At 40.4% G+C, this 17,705-nt stretch overlaps 1 protein-coding gene across 4 annotated transcripts in view; it reads left to right on the forward strand.

Moving 5' to 3' along the window:
• DOK6 (docking protein 6) overlaps positions 1-17,705 on the forward strand; it is a 434,980-nt gene that overhangs the window by 315,386 nt on the left and 101,889 nt on the right. For all 4 annotated transcript variants that reach the window (XM_084619311.1, XM_084619314.1, XM_084619313.1 and 1 more), the window contains exon 6: positions 14,175-14,313. In XM_084619311.1, the coding sequence (XP_084475437.1) occupies positions 14,175-14,313 (139 nt within the window). The remainder of the gene's footprint in view (positions 1-14,174; positions 14,314-17,705) is intronic.

The following is a 17,705-nucleotide window of genomic DNA, read 5'->3' on the forward strand; positions in this document are numbered from 1 at the left end:
GAAGTCAAAAATCCACTAATACTATATCATGTATATATGATTCATCTGCATATTAATGTATTTTAAGTGAATTTAATACTGGTGAAAGATGCTGGTATGCATTGCCAATCTAGAAGACTTAATTCCTCTGTTTATTGAGAGATGATGTATAGTACTCACAGCAGCAGCACAATCTTTCCCACCAAAGTGCCTCAATCATGTTTTGGAGGATTATCTTTAGCTAGTCATGGGTGACTATTCAGATGTAGATGCCATTCATATTTGAGGATGGTAATTGTTGAACTCCTGAGTACAAATGTCACTCAGAGGACCCTTCTCCCAGTAACTGACTTCACGTGTGCCTGGGAGAGTATACCACAGTTCCTCTCCAGTGTTTACGCACCATTATATCCGGTTTTACCATCTCTGCTGAGACTGAGGGTAGTTCAGTCTTTGTACTCTTTCACCTTTCTGATATGAGTAGCAACAAATTTGATGGTTATGGTATTGGTGGTGGTTTTTGCAGTGTAAACACTTGCTGCCTTGAAATACCACTTCAAATTGGCTACTTATCAGCTGACAGATGGTAACTACATTTGACTATTTTTTTTCTACCTGATTTTTATATCGTGAGGCCTGTTCTTTAACTTTTCAGTGCTAAGAGTTGAGATTTATTCTGATTCACTAAGGAAAAGAAAATGAACTGAACACAAAAGACCAATTTATTTAGTGAAAGAAAAGAAGGTAAGAGCTTTTTTTTATTGTCTGAACCAAACCAGTCTGATTCAGTTCTAGTCCCTGACAAAGAATCCTGGTTCTTGAGGGTACCAGACCTGACAAACATCTCGGTGCAAATCTTACAGTTGCATACTATAGCTCCAATCCTGCATGGTTACATGGGAAGGCAGGGGTCTGCCTTCTCTGAGTCAATTGCAGGACTGTGGCCATAATGTGTAGTCAGTAATACAGTTCATCTGCAAACATAGTCTGCATACTGTACTTCCATTAAGCAGAAAGGGAGAAATGTGCATAATATAGTAATGGGATATTATTCCTGCAGTTCCATCAGTGTGATCTGCATGCGTCAGTACACTGAATGTAGGGAAGGTTATTACAGAGGAGAGACATCACAGTCACTGGAGAAAATTTAATTTCCAGAGAGACACCATTACTGCTAGAACTGTGCAAAAAAACTCTCCCTGCCAGTGAAACAAGTAGAAAAATACATTTCATGAGCAAATTACAAACGTAAAAATAAAAAATGAAAGACTTTTGTTCTTCTCCTTAAACTGTTGCCTAGTTTTGGTGGAATCTTAAATCTGTCACTTTACCTTAAAAATTGTTGGTTTTTGAAACAAAATACTGTAATCTAGGAGGGAAAATTGTTAGGTTAGCATAGATCAGTCACAAATATTAACACACACACACCTGGGGATGTTCATTAGTCTGTCACATACGGGCTCAGAGTTGCATTATATTACATATAAATAAAATAATTTGAAAACATAGTGCTGTCACTTGGAAAGAGTTACGGTTCTGCAGGACAGAATGGAGGATTGTTGGATCTCTTTGGAGCTTATGCTCAAATAAATTGGTTAGTCTCTAAGGTGCCACAAGTCCTCCTTTTCTTTTTGGAGCAACAGAATCTCAGCTATTTTTTAGATCAAGTCCTCACTGCCACTTACAACAAGCTGTGAGAGTTTTACATTTCAGAAGAAGAAATCCAGAATGGCAATATGTGGAGATTCATCGTTCCAGTAGATAGGTTTACTATCTGGAAAGGTATTTGGATACCAGGAAGAAGAATAGTCTTGAAAATAAGGCTCTGGACTAGGAAATATAGGTTCATGTCCTGTGTGACCCTTGAAAAATCATTTGATCTCTCTTGGCCTCCATTTTCCGTCTGTAAGATGGAAATAATATTATCTTCTTTCTCCTCCCCTTGTGTCTTGTATATTTGGCTTGCAAAGGAGCAGGTACTGTCTCTTATTATGGGCTTGTCTTCACCACTGCGCTATGAAGAAGCTCTCCCATCAGTGTAATTACTCTGCCTCTAAGAGAGGCAGAAGCTATGTTGGCAAGAGAGCGTCTCCTGCCGACATAGCGCGCTGTAGACACCGCTTTAAGTCGATGTAACTTACATTACGCAGGGAGGTGTTTTTTCACACCCTTGAGTGATGTCAGTTACATTGACTTAAGCAGTAGTGTAGACAAGCCTTATATATTTGTATAGTGCCTAGCACAAGTAGAGACACCAGTTTTGGCCGAAGTCTGAGAGTGCTAATTTCATAAAAATAGTAAATACTAATAACGAAGGTGATAGGCACTTTACAACTGCCTGAAATAGGCAGGGAATAAAGCTAACGGGAATTGCACATTTAAAAACATATGAAGTTGCTTTATACAACAAGAAAAAACATGTTTTGTACATAATGTTCTTTGCAGTAAATAACCAGCTTTTATTGCTGGTGAACAAGCAGATGTCCTGTATATCAACTCATAATTCTACAATACAGCTAGAAATGGAGGACACTGATAGATCTATGGGGAAATTAGATTATAGGGCTGATAAACTATGAAATCAGTGGAGCTATACCAGGAAAGAATTTGGTCCATTGTTTTTCACCTTATAATGGCCACGATATCTGTTAGATGTGCAGAATGGGACTCTATGATGCTAACTGCAAAACATGGAAACCAAGCTTATTATCCATTTGGATTCCCACCAATTTCCTTGGCTAAATGACAGAGTCATTATGAACTTCTACCTGTTCTGTATGTAGCCCTTTATAAACTCCTTGCACTTCACATTATTATTCTTTGTTTCTCAGTTTTTCACTGACCTTTCTTCTGCTTTCACTGACCTTTTCTCACCTTTAGGGCTTCTCCTGTCTATTGTCAAAAGTCTACTCTTGTATTAAACAACATTTCCCGCTTGCCTCCTGTTGATTTTTCTCACCTCTTCATTTGTTGACCTTTTCTAGATTCAGGACATTTATGTAGTGTAACCTTTTCCTAATGACTCACCCATCCACCCTTTTACATTTCCTTACTCTAGCTCAGTACTCTGCATCTTATCAACATTGTCTTATATCTTCATCTGTTTTTCCTATCATTGCAACAACTGTCACTGCACTTACTGTCACAGTTTTTATAGCACCAGAATTATTTGTTATTGTTATATGTTTATATAGTATCATAGATAGGCATGGCTTTTTCTCCAAGTCAGCCCCAAAATTGACTAATATTACAAAATGACAGAATCTCAGGCTAAGCAAATAAAATGGAAAAGCCAAAATACAAGAGCAATGGAATCAGAGTAGTAAAAGGTGCAGGTGATGATTGTTCATGTTCTTATCAGTTTCTTTAGCACACAGAACTGAGAATCAAGAATGGAGTTTTCACAGGTCTTTCTGCCATCACAATTAATCATAAGCTTTTGTGAGCTACAGCTTACTTAATTGACACAAGTACTCCTTTTCTTTTTGCGGATACAGACTAACACGGCTGCTACTCTGAAACCAACAATTAATCATGTTGCCTCAGACCCTGCCATGAGTCTGTAATGTTTTTAGTTATTGTTCTTGGCTGATGCAGCTCAGTTTATTAAATGGGTTAAGTGAAGACTGTTCAGGGGCTAATTTTTGACTAATTACATATTTTAAAAAATGTATATGGTTTTAATTACACTTCACATTAGTGAAATGACAGACTAAGCACTTTTATTTCTTTAATTAAATTAACAGTGCCATATTCGGGGGGCTCTTAAAATCAAAATACATTTTAATTAGAAATATGTAGGAATTAATCTACCTAATTATAAATGTCACCCTTTATTTTAAGATAGATTGAAAGTTTCAAAAATGAGTAGTGATTCTGGTTGCCTCATTTTTTGAGTGCTCAAGTTGAAACTCCTTAAAGGGGACTGATTTTCAGAATCAGACCCTTTTAGAGTATTCCAAGTTAACATTCAAACACCGAGGTACTCAAATTCTCTAGTCACTTTTGAGATCCTTGGCTTAGACATCTTGCCTGAAAAAAGATGAAAACCACATTATATTAGACTAGTTAGATATAAAAGCCAACCATGCCTCTTGGAAATAGATCGCCCCTGAGGAGGGTATGCCATGTGTTGCATTTGTGCACAAAGAACAAACATACTTTGTCAGAATTACCTTTATTTCTGATGAGAGACACGAGGTGGGTGAGGTAATATCTTCACGCAGCTCACATTGGCCAGGAACAGTGAACCGTGGCCACTGTGAGCTGCGGACAGCCGTGCAAATGTAAACAAATGGGCCACAGGTTGCCCACCACTGCTATAGATAGTCATAGTCCTGCACTGTAATAATTGCCTAAATATTTGTTTAACTCATTTGGCTATTCAATATTATACACTTCTCTTTTCTCATGCCTGATTGTGCACCACTGAAATCAATGGGAGATTTACCATTAACTTAAATAGATCCTGGATCACTTCCTTACCCATCACATTTCCTATTCTACAACTATCTGTGTGAAGCAACTGCAGGATTCAGAAGTTTAACTAACACAGATACAGACAGACACCCTCCCAGTGATCCCACTAAAATAGGAAATTAAATTACAACAGTCTCTCTCTATAAATGCAGTCCATTCTTGTCATTGATTTCCATTGCTTAATGTAGTGTTACTTAAGACTCGCATGCTGATATTCAGAGTCACTGACCATCCACAGCTCCAATTATTTTCATTTAATTTTTTGGGCGTTCAGCACTTCTGAAAATCAGCTCCCTTACCCCTAAATCTGCAAACATTCTAAAAAGTTTTAGGTGGACAACTCCTATTAAAATCAGTGGCAGTATTTCAGCATTCTTCACTACTCTCTGAAAATGTACTGTGCTCCTTAACCTAATAAAAGGGTAAATCTTTTAATTAAATAAATGTTTAGATAACCGAATGAAAAATAATACCTACAATCTGTTTTGCTTGCTTTTGTTTTGTGCCTCTCTTATTAGGATCTTATTTATAGATATGTTTAAAACATGAGGGGAAGTCTCAACCATGACTTGAAAGAATCAAGCTCTCTTAGGGAGAGAAATGCCATTTGTAAATGGTAGCATCAAGTCCATGCATTATTTACGTTATCATTAGCTTTCTCAACAGTAGTCCTATAGTGTCTGGTTTGAGGGTTTGATGTTTGCATCAATTAAAAAAAAGTTAATTTTAGAAATGATGCAAACAAATTCAGACTAAAGCAAGTATTTGGAACATATGAGTAAGTCACGGTAATTTTCATAATTGATCTACTTCCAATTTATTCTGTGCTGTCATCTTAGATGTCTTTCTTATCCATGCAACCGGAGCTTCTAGTAGTGATCCTACATTAAGGCTAATTGGTGAGCTAATGCTGTGACAACATTTCAAAATGAAATGACTTCCAAGGTTGCTATTTTGTGGAAAGTTAATTTCTCCTTCTTTCTTAAGGATCTGGTCTGACACCAGTGGGAATCTTCCCACTGACTTCAACAGGTTTTGAATCAGGCCCAAAGTGGTAAGTTAATCAGGGGTGAATTTAATATTAAATTCTTACTGGTATGGGGGGTTACCGGCCCCCAGAAGGGGCGGAGCCTCAGGCTGAAGGGGCAGGGCTGGTGGGGTCAGTATCCCTGAGCCAGCCCATCCACACTGCCTGGCCCCCGCTGCCTGTGGCTCCAGCAGCGATTAAAGAGTTCAGGGCTCCGGCCGCTGCTGCAGTAGCAGGGGCAGCGGCGACCAGAAGCCCCGGGCCCTTTTAAATCGCTGGCCCTGAGGCAGCTTCCCCTTTTGCCCTCCCCTTCAGTGGCCCAGGGGAGGCAAAAGGGCCAGCATCATTAGAGCACTGCTGTGGCAGTACTTTAATGTGGGCTGCGTACAGGCCGGTACCAGCATTTTACTGGTGTGCCGTACCGACCCGTACCAGCCCATTGTCACCCTGAAGTTAAGTATTCTGTAGATAATAGTGGGCATCTGCAACTATGGCACTGCATATTGAATCCCCAGTTTAGTATGATGTATGGCTGCACATATCAAATATGAAAGCAGATGAATATTTTGTTGTTCATTTACTGGGCTAATAGAAACATTTGCTACTGTTCTGGAAAATTAGCTTTAAAATGGTGTTCACTGTGCCACAGTTTGCCAACAATTAATCTAACAGAGTCAATGAACAGAACTACATGCTAATAACTGAGGTATTTCCTCTAGCTCCTGTCTTATTCATACTGTAACATGATAAATTAAAAATCTGCAAACTGATATTGATTGTTCACTAGAGAATAAAATATAAACAACTCTGATGTCCTCATACATAGCTTAGTATTCTTGCCAGCAAGTTAAAGAAGTATGGGTTGGATGAATGGACTATAAGGTGGGTAGAAAGCTGGCTGGATCATCGGGCTCAACGGGTGATGATCAATGGCTCCATGTCTAGTTGGCAGCCGGTATCAAGTGGAGTGCCCCAAGGGTCGTCGGTCCTAGAGCCGGTTTTATTCAATATCTTCATTAATGATCTGGAGGATGGTGTGGACTGCACCCTCAACAAGTTTGCAGATGACACTAAACTGGGAAGAGAGGTAGATACACTGGAGGGTAGGGATAGGATACAGAGGGACCTAGACAAATTAAAGGATTGGGCCAAAAGAAATCTGATGAGGTTCAACAAGGACAAGTGCAGAGTCCTGCACTTAGGACGGAAGAATCCCATGCACCGCTACAGACTAGGGACCGAATGGCTCGGCAGCAGTTCTGCAGAAAAGGACCTAGGGGTTATAGTGAACAAGAAGCTGGATATGAGTCAACAGTGAACAAGAAGGTGAATTGCATTTTGGGCTGTTATAAGTAGGAGCATTGCCAGCAGATCGAGGGATGTGATCATTCCTCTCTATTCAACTGTGTCCAGTTTTGGGCCCCACACTACAAGAAGGATGTGGAAAAATTGGAAAGCATCCAGTGGAGGGCAACAAAAACGATTAAGGGACTGGAACACATGACTTATGAGGAGAGGTCGAGGGAACTGGGATTGTTTAGTCTGCAGAAGAGAAGAATGAGGGGGGATTTGATAGCTGCTTTCAACTGCCTGAAAGGGGGTTCCAAAGAGGATGGCTCTAGACTGTTCTCAGTGGTAGCAGATGACAGAACAAGGGGTAATGGTCTCAAGTTGCAGTGGGGGAGGTTTAGGTTGGATATTAGAAAAAACTTTTTCACTGGGAGGGTGGTGAAACACTGGAATACGCTACCTAGGGAGGTGGTGGAATCTCCTTTCTTTGAGGTTTTTAAGGTCAGGCTTGACAAAGCCCTGGCTGGGATGATTTAGTTGGGGATTGGTCCTGCTTTGAGCAGGGGGTTGGACTAGATGACCTCCTGAGGTCCCTTCCAACCCTGATATTCTATGATTCTATGATTCATATTTTATACATAGCTTTATATTGTATGTTGCATCAGATCATACCATAAGTCTTCCAGTCGATGTTTGACTATTCATCCATCTGTACCATTCTGTAATAATACAAATAACTTCCCCTTTATAACGCCCCTTTCCAATAAATAAATTGAGGCACCCAAAATCAGAAAACAGTTGTGATAGTTTAGGCCAGAGTGACTTATTCAAGGTCGGCGAGCAAATCTGTGGCAGAGGCAGGAAAAGAAGTCCAATCTTAGTTCTGTGCATAACTAAAGCCAATCAACACTTCAAAAATCATGAAAATGACAATATTTTTGAAAGTTTTTTAGTATCATTGGATTTTGAAATTGACCTTTTATCCAAAATATTTGATTTTTTTAAATCAAAATGGTGATCAACCTTTTTTTATTTACAGTAGAACCGCAGAGTTATGAACACCTTGGGAATTGAGGTTGTTCTTACCTCTGAAATGTTCATAACTCTGAACAAAATGTTATGGTTGTTCTTTCAAAAGTTTACAACTGAACATTGACTTAATACAGCTTTGAAACTTTAATATGCAGGTGAAACATGCTGCTTTCCCATTTTTTTTAGTAGTTTACATTTAACACAGCACTGTACTGTATTTGATTTTTTTTTCCTTTAGTCTGTGCTGCTGCCTGTGTACTTCTGGTTCCAGATGAGGTGTGTGGTTGAGTGGTCAGTTCGTAACTCTGGTGTTTGTAACTCTAAGGTTCTCCTGTACCAAATTTAAACAAAAAATGATAAACATTTTACAGGAAATGAAAAATGTTGGTAGTGTCAGAAATTTTGGGTAAAAAGTGTCTTCCTATGCAGCATGGGGCACGGGTCACTTGCAGGTTCATAGTGTTAACTATGAAGTCTTTAAATCATGATTTGAGGACTTCAGTAACTCAGCCAGAGGAGAGGAGTCTATTACAGGAGTGAGTGGATGAGGTTCTGTGACCTGCAGTGTGCAGGAGGTCAGACTAGATGATCATGATGGTCTCTTCTGGCATTAAAGTCTATTTTGAAAGGCTATTTTTCCAATTAAATTTTTTTTCATTTGAAAATTTTTGTCCACTTCTGGCTTTAACCTATAATCCTTACTGCCAGATGCTGGGATGGGACGACTCAATAATTGTCCTGTTTTGTTGATTCTCTCTGAAGCATCTTGCGCTGGCCACTGTCAGAAGACAGAGTACTAGGTTAGATGGACCATTAATCTGACATAGTATGAACATTTTTATTCTCTTCCCCTCTTTCTCTTTGCATATTTGTTCTGTGCATGCACATAAAAGCTATGCTCATACCCACCATAATGTGTTTCATGATAGTATTTGTCTCCTGACACAACTCTACAAAGGAACAAAATGTGAGTGTAGCTAAATGACAAAATAAGAATTCAACTGTTAGTTGAACACAACTGTTAATTGCCTAGAGCTGCAGTGCACAAAAGATATACTCTTAAGAATTTCATCAACTTGTATAATAATAAATTTTAAAAACTGTACAGCATACCACTGGGGTTTTAGCACATAAGAATGTGATTGTCTGGTTTGGAGTTCCTGCTCTGTCTTAACACTGGAAAGGGTGTAAGCATTCACTTTAGGTTTAGAGAGAAACTAGTTGTCAAAATGAGATTTATCTGCAGACCTCCAAATTTTCCCTTGATCGCAGCTAAACAGCATTCAGCAGACCTGAATGTGAAAAAGAATCTTTGCTTTTTAGCAAATTGTAACGTAGCTCTCAATTCACCTCCATTTGTGCTGTCTTCTGCCAGTGTAAACCAAGATGCGCAGCTTGTGGTGGGGAGGAGGAAGTTTCGTTGTAAAGGCCTGGCAGTCGGAAAAGTGACACAGCTGTAGTGGACCAGTGCAACAGGGAAGTGGAGGACAGAATACTGGGGGATAAAAAGGACTATACAGAGCATTGTATCGTGCTCAGTGCTGGCTGGTGTGTGTGTGTGTGTGTGTGACTGCCCTGCACCTTTAAGCGGGGGTTGTTTGGCTGGCTGGCCAAAAGAAGGGAACAGTGCTTTATGGCTGGTGGGGAGGGGGAGAGGAGAGGAGAGGAGTAGGGGGGTGAAAACTGCTGCAGAAAGGGTCTGCATGGTCTAGGGTGAACAGATAGCAAGTGTGAAAAATTCGGACGGGGGTGAGGGGTAATAGGCACCTATATAAGAAAAAGCCCCAAATATCGGGAGTGTCCCTATAAAATAGGGACCTCTGGTCACCCTAGCGTGGTCACTGACTTATCCCCTGGGAATGCAGGATTTAAAAGTGGTGGATCTGCGCATGAAGCCTCCCATCTTACACAGACCAGGACTGAAGCAGCACCTACCCTCCCTCCCCTTTTAGATGGTAAAATACCAGGTTTGGTTAACGCCTACTGTGGGCATTATGCTAGCCGTCTCTTGTTTGGGGGGGGGCTGGGAAGGAATTTTGCCCTTACCACCATATTGGCTTGGGTGCAGTTGGGGTTTTCTTCGCCTTCCCCACAGCAGGTTCAGGTGGGTTCTGTTTATGCATGGCATGACGGGCGGTAGACCATATGTCGCAATTCATTATTTAAATGTAGGGCAGATGTCCCATGTAGGTACTCCATAGGAAAGGTATACAATGACCGGATAAATGGCTTGGAAAAGGACTTAAAAAGAGGTGTTCATTAAAGGAACGAAAGAGGGGGTGGTTGGGGACTCCTATGATTGGCATGGCAGGGAGCCAACCCCCAATTCTTATAGCCCACCTTAACCCTCCTATGGGGTGGGGGTGGATGGTAAGATCCCAGCAATGGATTTGCTGGAGAGGAAAAGAGGGGGAACTGTAAAATCCCCCTGGGTAATTATGGAATAAACAGGGGGTTACCTGACCTGTACACTTTTATCTGCTGGTTAGTCCCAGACATCTAATAATAAAGTTGCAGCCTGATTAAACCCATGTCAGATGTCTCCTGTCCTTCTTTTGGCATAGCCAGACAATAAGCAGAGCAGTTAGAGATGTACTGATTCTATGTATGCTTGGCAGTCTGCTGGCAAGGTTACTATGGAGCTCCTGGAAGAAAGTAAAGCTGCCCTTTCCCAGCATAGTTCCTGGAGTAGACCAACAATGGTAAAAACACCTGACCTCCCTCCTTCTCCCCACCTCCACCTCTAAGAATCAATCCCACACCTCAGGCTATAGCTGGTTTCTCTGGTTAAATTTGCATCTCTCTGTGCCAGCTGGGGTGAATCTAGCCCACAGTGTGCCAATATACATTTCATTGTTCTTGGACTCTTATTTCTAGTCTAACCACTTGTCATCTGAGGGAAACAATATAAATAATTAGGGTTACCTTTCTGTATCATAATATTCCAGACAGCTGAGCAAAAAGACTCTACTCCATACTATCCATGGAATAGACTCACCTCCTTGAGAGAGTAATTGTCTATAATAAGCCTACATGGAAGCAAGAGAGCTTTGTCCCACTGAGTCTTTCCAGAGACCATTTTCCTTTCATAAGGGTCAGCCCTGCATGGTGTTGAGTAGTGCTGGCTGGAAAACAATTCCATTTTGCAAAAATATTTGAAATTTGGTTTTGTTCTGATGTGGAACAAAACCAAGACCTTTCAAAATTTTTGTGAAAAAATTAGTGCGCCTGTAGCCAATGTCCCAATGGTTAGGGTGATCATCTGGCATGTGGGAGACTCCGGTTCAAATCCCTACATTGCCTCATTTGTTTTGGTTTGAACACAATGGTAATTTTCAACAGAAAAAAAGTTTTGCCAAAAAATTTTGGACCAGCTCTAGTGCTGCTTGCCTTCAACTCCCATTGACTTCAAATGGAGTTAAGCCCACTCAGCACCTTAAAGGGTGATGCCCATTATTCCCCTCTCACACCTTTTGAGCAGTTGCGTGTATAGTGAATCTTGAGCTAGGGAAACACAGTACATTTATTGGAAGGCTGCCATAAATAGCTTCCCTCATGTTGGCATAATATAGCACACTATGCTTTCTGGTTCCAACCGGAAGACACAACCTCCATGTTAGGCTTCACCAGCAAGAAGAGCTGCCATACCACCGCATGGCCAGCTTCATTGTTTCCTATTTTTTAGTTTGATAGTAGATTTTGATTGTATCGGCTCTGGCTGGTGATTATGCTTTGCTTTGTTAAAATAAGTAGCTTAACTCTTGAATCTTAATCAAACCCTGTTTGTTGTTTTCTTGTTGTGATCCCTGTTGATTTTTTTCCTCCTCTGAAACCAGCAAAGAGATAGTGGTTTGTTTCAGTTTGTGAAACTCATAATTTTTTCCAGACTTTCCATTTCACGCTGTTTGAATTTTATTAAGATCTCTTTACACAGGAACTGAATGTCAGTTATATGATGCCCTAAGGGAACCAAAATGTTGCTTTAATGCCTCAAATCTCTTGAGACATTTCGTTTGTACCAGAAGCTTCTTGGAGACCTGTGGCTAAATACATAAAATATTTTCAATGTTTACAGAAAGACTTCTGTCTCAGGTGGAATTTAATACAAATATTTTATTTTTACCTTCAAATTGAATTAATGCCAAGCTTGCTAATAACCCTCTACTGCTCCTTATTGAAACAGATTGAATCTCGTTTGGTTAGTTGGTTTTTGTTTTGGAAGTGTGGTGATACAGTATATTATAGTGAGATTGGATTTTCTAAAGAGTGTGACTCTTTATTTTCTTTTTTCTATTCAACTGCACATCTCTATTGACTGTTAGCAAATATTTGCACCAAAAATATTTTCTCCACACTTCTCCTCCCCTCTCCCCCCGCCCACCCCCAATCCCTTGAAACAATTTTTGGAGATTGATCTTGACTGTTCTTGTACACCTTCCAGGAAAAACTGCTGAACTATGCCTGATGCTCACCTGATGTTTATGTTAAGATCAGTCTTGATATCATCTGAACAGTTTAAGCCTCTTCATAAATATTGAATACAATAATCCAGTACAGGAATAAGATTAAGGACTGCAGGAAGTATTACTAATATTAAAGCTGGTCAAAATTTTTCAAAATTCAAAATTTCAATTTGTGTCAAAATTTTGACAAAAAAGGATAAAAATTATATGAAAGTTACATCAAAGTTAGTCATAAAAAACAGTGTAACTTTCATATAATTTGAATCCTTTTTCGTCAAATTTTGACACAAAATTCCTTGACCTTTTGAATTTTGAAAAATTTTGACCAGCTTTGATCTATATGCGTAGTCTGGGAGGGGGATTTATTCACGGGAGTTTATTAAAGCAGGGTAAGTAAGCTCATTATGTAGAATTAGATTTTTTTTGTATTAATGTAAAAGCAACTTTTAAGATTTTTATAAGAAACATAAATAAATAAAACTGTAGGAACTTTTAAAAGGCCAAGATTTTAAAAAGTGACTAGTGATTTTTCATTGCTAGATGTGAAGCACTGGAAAAGGCAGCTGAGATTCAGAAGGTGGGTGAAAAATTAGGCCCCTTTATGAAAAATTAGGCCCCTTAAAGGTATCTCAAGTGGGTCATCAAAAAAACGGAGACACACCAAAATCACTAGTCACTTTTCAAAATCTTTGTCTTGTAAATTTAACAGAAATTATTGAGCAGTTGAAAAATTGTGTTTACTAATGGCCCAGGAAATCAAATATTTTCCTATGTCAAATGATACTAAAACTCTTGATTGTTAATACTGAACCAAATTAATAAACCGATTTCAACTCAGCCTCTAAAATTGCACACACAACTATTTGTGTGCTGATTTTTGCATGCCCAAACCACTTAGTAGGCTGACTATTCAAATTATCTGAGCAAATTCCATTTACATGCATAAATGTAGATTTTATGGGGCCACATGCAATATTGCAGGGTGTCGTTTTGGAAACTGGGGCCCTAAATGTCTCCTTCACATAGTTCTTCCTCTTGAACCAATATTCACTTTAACTGCCTGCCCTTGAAGGTTTATTCACATTTAAAAATCTTTCCCAGTTCAGTTATTCATCTTATCTACCTCTCTTCTTCCTCCATATATTGTCGTGGGAAAGTCCTGAGAGTAAGACAGCACAGCACTTACTTTTCACAAAGGAAGAAAAGATTATTTTTATTTATATTGTAATTTGCATTATTTTAATCTACTTGTATAATACAAATAAAGTTCGTAGTACGGAATGTATTCATACTGACTGGCTTCTGTAATCATCAGATGAGTTGTAGAAACTGCCTAATGCAAATGTACTCCAACAGTATGAATATTATCTCTTAATCCCTTTAATGCTCGCTCTCAATACAACCTCTTTCCAGTGATAGACCACAATGGCATTTTTGAAGTGCCAATGTTCTGTTAAAATATCAGCACAGTGAGGCACGATGTACCTTGTACATTTGGCAGTAATGAAGTGGTTAAGGGACTTAAATTTAATTACCTAGTCACCAGTACAGGCATCTGAAACAAAGCCATAAATAGTTGACTGCATTACTAAAGGTTTCTTATTTTATTATAAAGACTCCTCTCATTCGGTTCAGATTATTTTGGCTGGATGACTAAAATTGAATCGAAAGGCTACATTCACAAAGTTCTGCACACACATATCTCTCAGAATACATTTCTTTGCTAGTAGAAGTAACCATGCAGAGGTTCAAAATGCCACAAATTTACCTATGAAAATTGAGAAGTCATTTCCAACAGCAGGGTGAGCACATGAATTATAGAGGTCAGCGCATTAATTTTTAACTGTTATAAAACAAGTACTCACTTTTTTTTCATTCCTCCCACTCCCTAAATCTTATCCCAGGATGTGTGATACAGGAGAAGGACTGTTCACCTTTCAGACAAGGGAAGGAGAGATGATCTATCAGAAAGTCCATTCTGCAACACTGGCAATAGCTGAGCAACATGAAAGACTAATGATGGAGATGCAGCAAAAGGCACGGGTAAGATCTTACCTCCCGTATTTTAAAAACTTCCATTGGTGAAGTGAAGGGTTATGATGATTGCAGAGTACAGCTCCAGCTAGTTATGCCATAACTGTGTGATTTAAAAAAAAAACGGTCCCAACAACTTTGATTTTTTTTTAAAGATGATAATACACAAAATAAAGAAATAATCCATCAGGCTGGATGGAGCAAATTCAAAGAGTGCATGAAAAAAGAAACAGAAGGTAATTTTCAACTACATCCTGGAATTTTGGGATGATGGTTTGCATAGTCCTACCTCCTTCTTTGTATGTGTGACAAAGCATGCAGCAGCATACTACACATATTGGAATTTGGAGAGCAGAGATCCGGGGAAGCCAGAGAGAAGGGAATTGCAACACTTACAGTGAGAAATGATGGCTAAGGATTTATGGGCAGGAATCTAAATAAAAAATATTGTAGAACTGGAGACAGGAAGATTTACTGATATAGGAAAGGTGAGAAGAAGAGAGTTCAAAATCAAGGTTAAAATGAAGTTGGAGACAAGCAGAAGGTCCAAGCCAAAAACGGCGAAGAGCAAATGGAACTGTGTTTAGTGATGTTCCAGTTGCCCAAAACACTTACTACTCTACAGAATATCTTAGTTCTATTGGTTATAGCATTGCCACCTTTCTAACTGTGGTAATAAGACCCCTCAGGCCCTACCCTCTGCTCTGCCTCTTCCCAGCCCCCATTGCTTGCTGGATCATCTCCACCTCCCTCCCCCTACCCAGCTGGACTCCTTCTGCTCTGGAACTGGGACGGGAGCTGCTGCAGCCAGACAAGGAGCCTCCCTGCAGATAGGAGGTGGCCCCAGTTGGGCAGGGACTAATGTGGGTTAATGACCTGGCGCCTCCCTCCCACCCCGCTTTAACCAGGTTTTTAGTGTCCGGTCAGTACATCTGATCAGACACTGCCAGGTTCCCTTTTTAGATCGGACTTTCTGGATGAAAACCAGGCACCTGGCAACCCTAAATGCAACAGTTCCTAAACTTTTGAGGGCCACGCTGCCCCCTTATCCGTGTCCCTGCCACCTCCTGCCCCACCCCCAGAGCTGGGTACTGCTGGGCAGGAGCACACACACAGGGGTAAGAGGACAGAGTCTGTGGACCGATCCGCTGTCAGGGGCGGAGCCGCAACCAGGCCACAGTGTGGGTCGACATCCAGGTCCACAGCCTGGTGCGGCTCCACTCCCAGCCCCACCCTGCCCACAACCTCAGTCCTGGCCAGAGCAGAGCCACAGCCAGGCTGTGGTGGGGGTCGGCAGCCGGGCTCCCATCCAGGTGTGGAGCCACGCTGAGGCTGTGGATGAGGCCAGTTGCATGCTGGGAGCCGGCGCCATGGCTGGGGCAGGAGCAGAGCTGGGGCAAGGGGTGGCACTACCTCCCTGCCCCCCATGGGGGCTGGCCTGGACCCTCTGTGCCCCCCCAACAGTCCCACCATGCCCCCCTGCCCCACAATTTGGGGACCATTAGCTAAATGGCACCTGGACACAGAAGCCAAAAACCAGACTGTCCAGATAAAACCCAGGTGAGTGGTACCCCTAATTAGGTACATAATAAAGCAGCTTTTTTACAGAACTGATTGAATATTAGAGATGGTGTCATAGGACTCTGTGGTCACCACTGGATGGCAGCCTCTTTGGGCAATCCTGGAGATTAGCTCTGCCCAGTTCAGCACCCCCTTTCTTCTTTCTACAATCTGCAGCTCTCCTCCTGCTCACAGAGTCATGGCATGGCTGCATCATGACTCTGGCCTCTGACCAGATCACACTTTGATTCCCCTTTGGGGGTGGGGGAAGTGTCCTTCAAAGTCTTTCTGCTCAAACAGTGTCAGGTAGTCCTCACACCTGCCTCCGTGACCCTGGCAGTCTTCTAGTTCACTACCCCAAGCAGTACCACTCTGCAGTATTTGCTAGTGCAACCAAGGCTCACCCTCTACTCTGTGTTCCAGTTCAAGACCCTGTAGTAAGTGGTTATGGTCTGTGACTACACCAATGGCCCCCAGACTCCTCCGGGGGGCATGGAATCAAGGAGTCATAACTGGCTGCTTGATAGCCACCCCCCAAAGCAAAATGGAACTTTGATGCAGGAGGAATTGAACCCTGTATGTCTACTGTTTTGGGGGCATTTCAATGAGAATACAGAGAATGGCTACAGTTTGCTTTATTTACTTATTTATTCATGGGACTTATTTTTCAGGACTTCCCACCTGCTCTCCAGCAGATTTACTGTTTACTGAAATTGTTTTGGCTCTGCCATTAGATGACTGTTTTAAAAACATCACTTATGGTGCTTCTGACCATATGGCGAATAACATTAAATTCTTAGAGCAGACTGAGAAATATCCACCCAATGTCCTTTATACTTGTGTCTCTGGGATGTAAACTTGATGGTGACCTCCAAAGGGGGCAAAATAGCCTTGTGAACTGTTTTACTGCTTTACGGTTTATAAAAAAGGCCTGAAAGTTTGTTGATGTATATTAATACCCAGTAAGTCCAGTGTTACCTGATTTTACTGGAGCATTTACTGGAGTTCTCATATATATGAGAAGCTCCATCAGACTGTAACTGAAGAGGCATGAAATCTTTAACAAAAATAGTTTTCCCTTTAGTTAGATTGCATTGCATCACATCTCCAATATTGTAATCCTACCATTGCTCCAGATGGCCCCTTTGTTCTTAGCAGACAAGTTGTGAATGTATAGTGCAAGAAAGCAAACAAAAATATGTTTTAAATCTAGGATTAAGAGGCCAAAAATGTATTTTAAATTCTGCCTTCAAGTTCCCACTTTGGTCTTGTGCCCATAGCCTTTACTAGTTAACTTTTCCTTTTTTTCTGATTCTTTTTATCTTGAACTGTGTGCAATTAATATTGTATTAGATAGGGATTTTGCATTTAATTTTTATGAAACTGAAAGTGAAGGAAACAAAACACAAAAACTGAAGTTTAATAATATGTACATTATTATATAAACCAGGAAATTAAAGATGTGAGGCTAATTCCATCCATACTCCTTCCTTCCAGTCTCAGTAATGAATGAATGAAAGAAGGGACTGTCTGTAATAGCTTTGATTTTTTTGTACACTACATCCTGAACATTGTAGCATTTTTAATACTTAATGCTCTAATGCTATGTTTAAATTCCTTCAGATTAAAATTGTTATAATCCAATACTGTAAAAGATTAATGGATTTTATAAAGGAAATGATTGTGAAGCTTTAACCATAGCAACCCTGGTGAGGTATATAGATTATATACTCCATTATGAGAACTAAAAGCAAAGTGGGTTACTTTAACATTCATAGAATACCAAATTCTGTCAATAAAGAAAAGGCAAGATTAATTTTTTCCTGCAAGAGGTCTGTCAA

This window comes from Lepidochelys olivacea, assembly GCF_965140295.1.
Source record: "Lepidochelys olivacea isolate rLepOli2 genome assembly, chromosome: 2".
Classification (NCBI taxonomy): Eukaryota; Metazoa; Chordata; order Testudines; family Cheloniidae; genus Lepidochelys; species Lepidochelys olivacea.